This window comes from Alosa pseudoharengus, unplaced genomic scaffold (genome assembly GCF_046254945.1).
Source record: "Alosa pseudoharengus isolate Yale_2024_CS ecotype anadromous, Long Island Sound unplaced genomic scaffold, YU_APseudo_1.1 YU_APseudo_1.1_scf_19, whole genome shotgun sequence".
Classification (NCBI taxonomy): domain Eukaryota; kingdom Metazoa; phylum Chordata; class Actinopteri; order Clupeiformes; family Clupeidae; genus Alosa; species Alosa pseudoharengus.
In genome coordinates this window covers 20,598,885-20,601,351 of record NW_027468657.1, presented here as the reverse complement: position 1 = coordinate 20,601,351, position 2,467 = coordinate 20,598,885, and the positions used below count along the sequence as shown (strand labels likewise).

At 46.2% G+C, this 2,467-nt stretch overlaps 1 protein-coding gene across 6 annotated transcripts in view; it reads left to right on the top strand.

Moving 5' to 3' along the window:
- The first annotated feature begins 768 nt into the window (after positions 1-768).
- Positions 769-2,467, top strand: part of shf (Src homology 2 domain containing F) — a 125,635-nt gene continuing 123,936 nt past the window's right edge. For 4 of the 6 annotated variants that reach the window (XR_012988295.1, XM_076291969.1, XM_076291968.1 and 1 more), the window contains exon 1: positions 769-1,478. Coding sequence is in view for 5 of the 6 variants with exons in the window: in XM_076291969.1 (XP_076148084.1) it covers positions 1,032-1,478 (447 nt within the window). In the remaining variant the exon portion in view is untranslated. The remainder of the gene's footprint in view (positions 1,479-2,467) is intronic. The other 2 variants (XM_076291971.1, XM_076291970.1) reach the window with 1 other exon arrangement.

Genomic DNA, 2,467 nt, shown 5'->3' with positions numbered 1-2,467 from the left:
TGCAGTCAGCAGTCAGCCCTGGACATGTGCTTATCAAAGAGGCCCACTTCACATCACCACCAAGCACTGCTCTTCTCTTCTCTCAGACAAGAAACTGCTCAGATGCCATTGTCTTCGACTGTGTGCAACCCACAGAAGCAAAGCAAAGACCTTTTAATCCTATGCATTTCACAAACAAACAAACAAACAAACAAAAGATAAACAGACAGACAGATGGACAGATCGATAGATAGTGTACATAGATAATGACATTACTTCAACTACAAATGAATGCAAATAGAAATGTAAATGACACTGAAGGGGATCATGACGGTGGCTGGGGCCTCACGAAGCTTATTACACAGTTGTCTAATTTTTCTACATGGTAATGGTATCCATATTACCTGTTGCAAATCATGAAAAAATAATGACAACATTAAGTTAATGCATTCATTCAGTAGCCAGCTTTTCTCCTAATTAATACAATTCCGTGTCCTTATTCCACAGTCCACATTCCATATTCACGACCAGGCTTGTGAATTCATGTGTGATGTCATGAGATATTTCTCTGACAGGTGGTGGGTAGCGAGGGATCATTTACAGATCCTGGATTTTACTGGGGCAGGTTTCCGTGTTAGGCGAAGTCACGCTCATGTTCGACCCGTTTTATCGCTTGTGAAATAGGAACGGAGGTACAATAAATTAGCATATCGCTCCGGTAGGTGGCAGTGAACGTTCTCAGGTAGCCCGTGTGAGGGAGCGCAACCCACATCTAGATAAGAGCTCTCTCTCATGCTGCTCAGCGTAACGCCAGCGCAAAGTGTGTGGTTGTGAGCCGCGCTTTCTGTCAGAGTGCGTGTCAGCGTGTCAAGAGTTGGAGAAGGGAAAGTGCCTGACGCCCCGAACAACCCAGGAGCTGGGGAAACGCTTGGTCGTTGGCGACCACGGGAAGCGGAGAATCCGGACGCGCACACAAGAAGTACCGAAGGATCTGGGCAGGAAAAGTGGAAAGAAATCTTCTTTTTCGGACTTTTGAGCAATGCGCTGGCAGCATGGCCAAATGGTTCAAGGAACACCTAGGATTCAAAACCACCAAAGCACCACCTCCGGCTCCTCCGAAACCGGACTACAGACACTGCCACGCCACAGTGCCCGGTACGCCTGGCTACCTCCAAACGAGCTCCGGTGCCTCAACGCACTATCCGAGCCCCGCGCAACCGGACATTCTCGCTGCCTACAAACTACAGAAGGAACTGGACTTCGAGGACCCGTACACTGGAGGCGGAAATCTCGCGTTTCAAACTGGTCCGGGCTCTGGTGGGTCGCCGGACATTAAGTACGTGTCACCGAAGCACCGACTCATAAAGGTGGAAACGGTGGAAAAAAACAGCTGCTCGTCGGTCAGCAGCGTTTCGCCAGCCCCGACAGGGAGCGTCTCTGTCGGCAGCGTCAAATCCCCCACCTCCCCTCCTCCCGCACATGACGGCAAGCAAGAAAAGGTAAGGGGTTTTCCAAGTGAACAGGTAGAGAGTGCCGCGGAACATCCCTACACATTCAGCGCACTAATGGTCTTTGTCTATAAAGTACTTCTTCGGACAGGCTACTCAAGACTCTTGAGTTGAAGTACTGCCTGTACGAACAGTTCCAACCGATTTTGCTAGACCAAAATGACAGATATTACAGTCTTCACAGTTCAATAACGAGTGTTCATTGTTGTGTCAACAACAGAGTTGCCAGGGATTAGTGCATTTAAAGGTTGTCGTTCCGATGTTAATTCTTGCTTATGTTATAGTCTAAAACCTGCCAAACAAGTTGCTTCCCATATTCCTCAATAGTAGAGTTCCGTAGCTTCCTCAACTTCAGTCAGCTAGCTACAATGTAACAATCTACATTCCATAGTTGACTACAGTCATTGTCACGTTTTTTTTCTCTCTCTCTCTTGGCAGATGAATTTTTGCGCAACACTGCGCCGTGCACGTAGCCTACGGGCTCCAATGCACCGTGTGACCGCGCGTCCTATGCACATTCTACAGCACTTAAGGCTCAACTTATCTAGTAACTGTAAATGTCGTCGACGCACATGACTCACTTGTTAAGGTTTCTCTATCTCCAGCGGGAAAATTACATTTCCCATCACATTCCATATCTGTGGGGGTTAAAAACTATGCCTTCTGTGAACCTGAAACCAAGACTTCAGATACTTTTAAGAACCCATACTGGTGCTTTAGTTGTCTGGTCTGACATTAGATTGACCATAACTGACATGACCTTTTCAAAGAAGTAGTCAGACATAACTCTGTTTAATCCTCTAGAATAGACTTACTTTCAGGGTCAGTTCAGTCAATTTCAGTTAGTGTGTGGGTTAAACTGTTACCTATAAATGTTTTTGTGTGAACACAAATACTGTTCACAATCCATAATAATTTCATATTCTTCCCCATGAGAATCTATTTTCTGTACTTATCCTCTTCCTGGGAATTCACACATT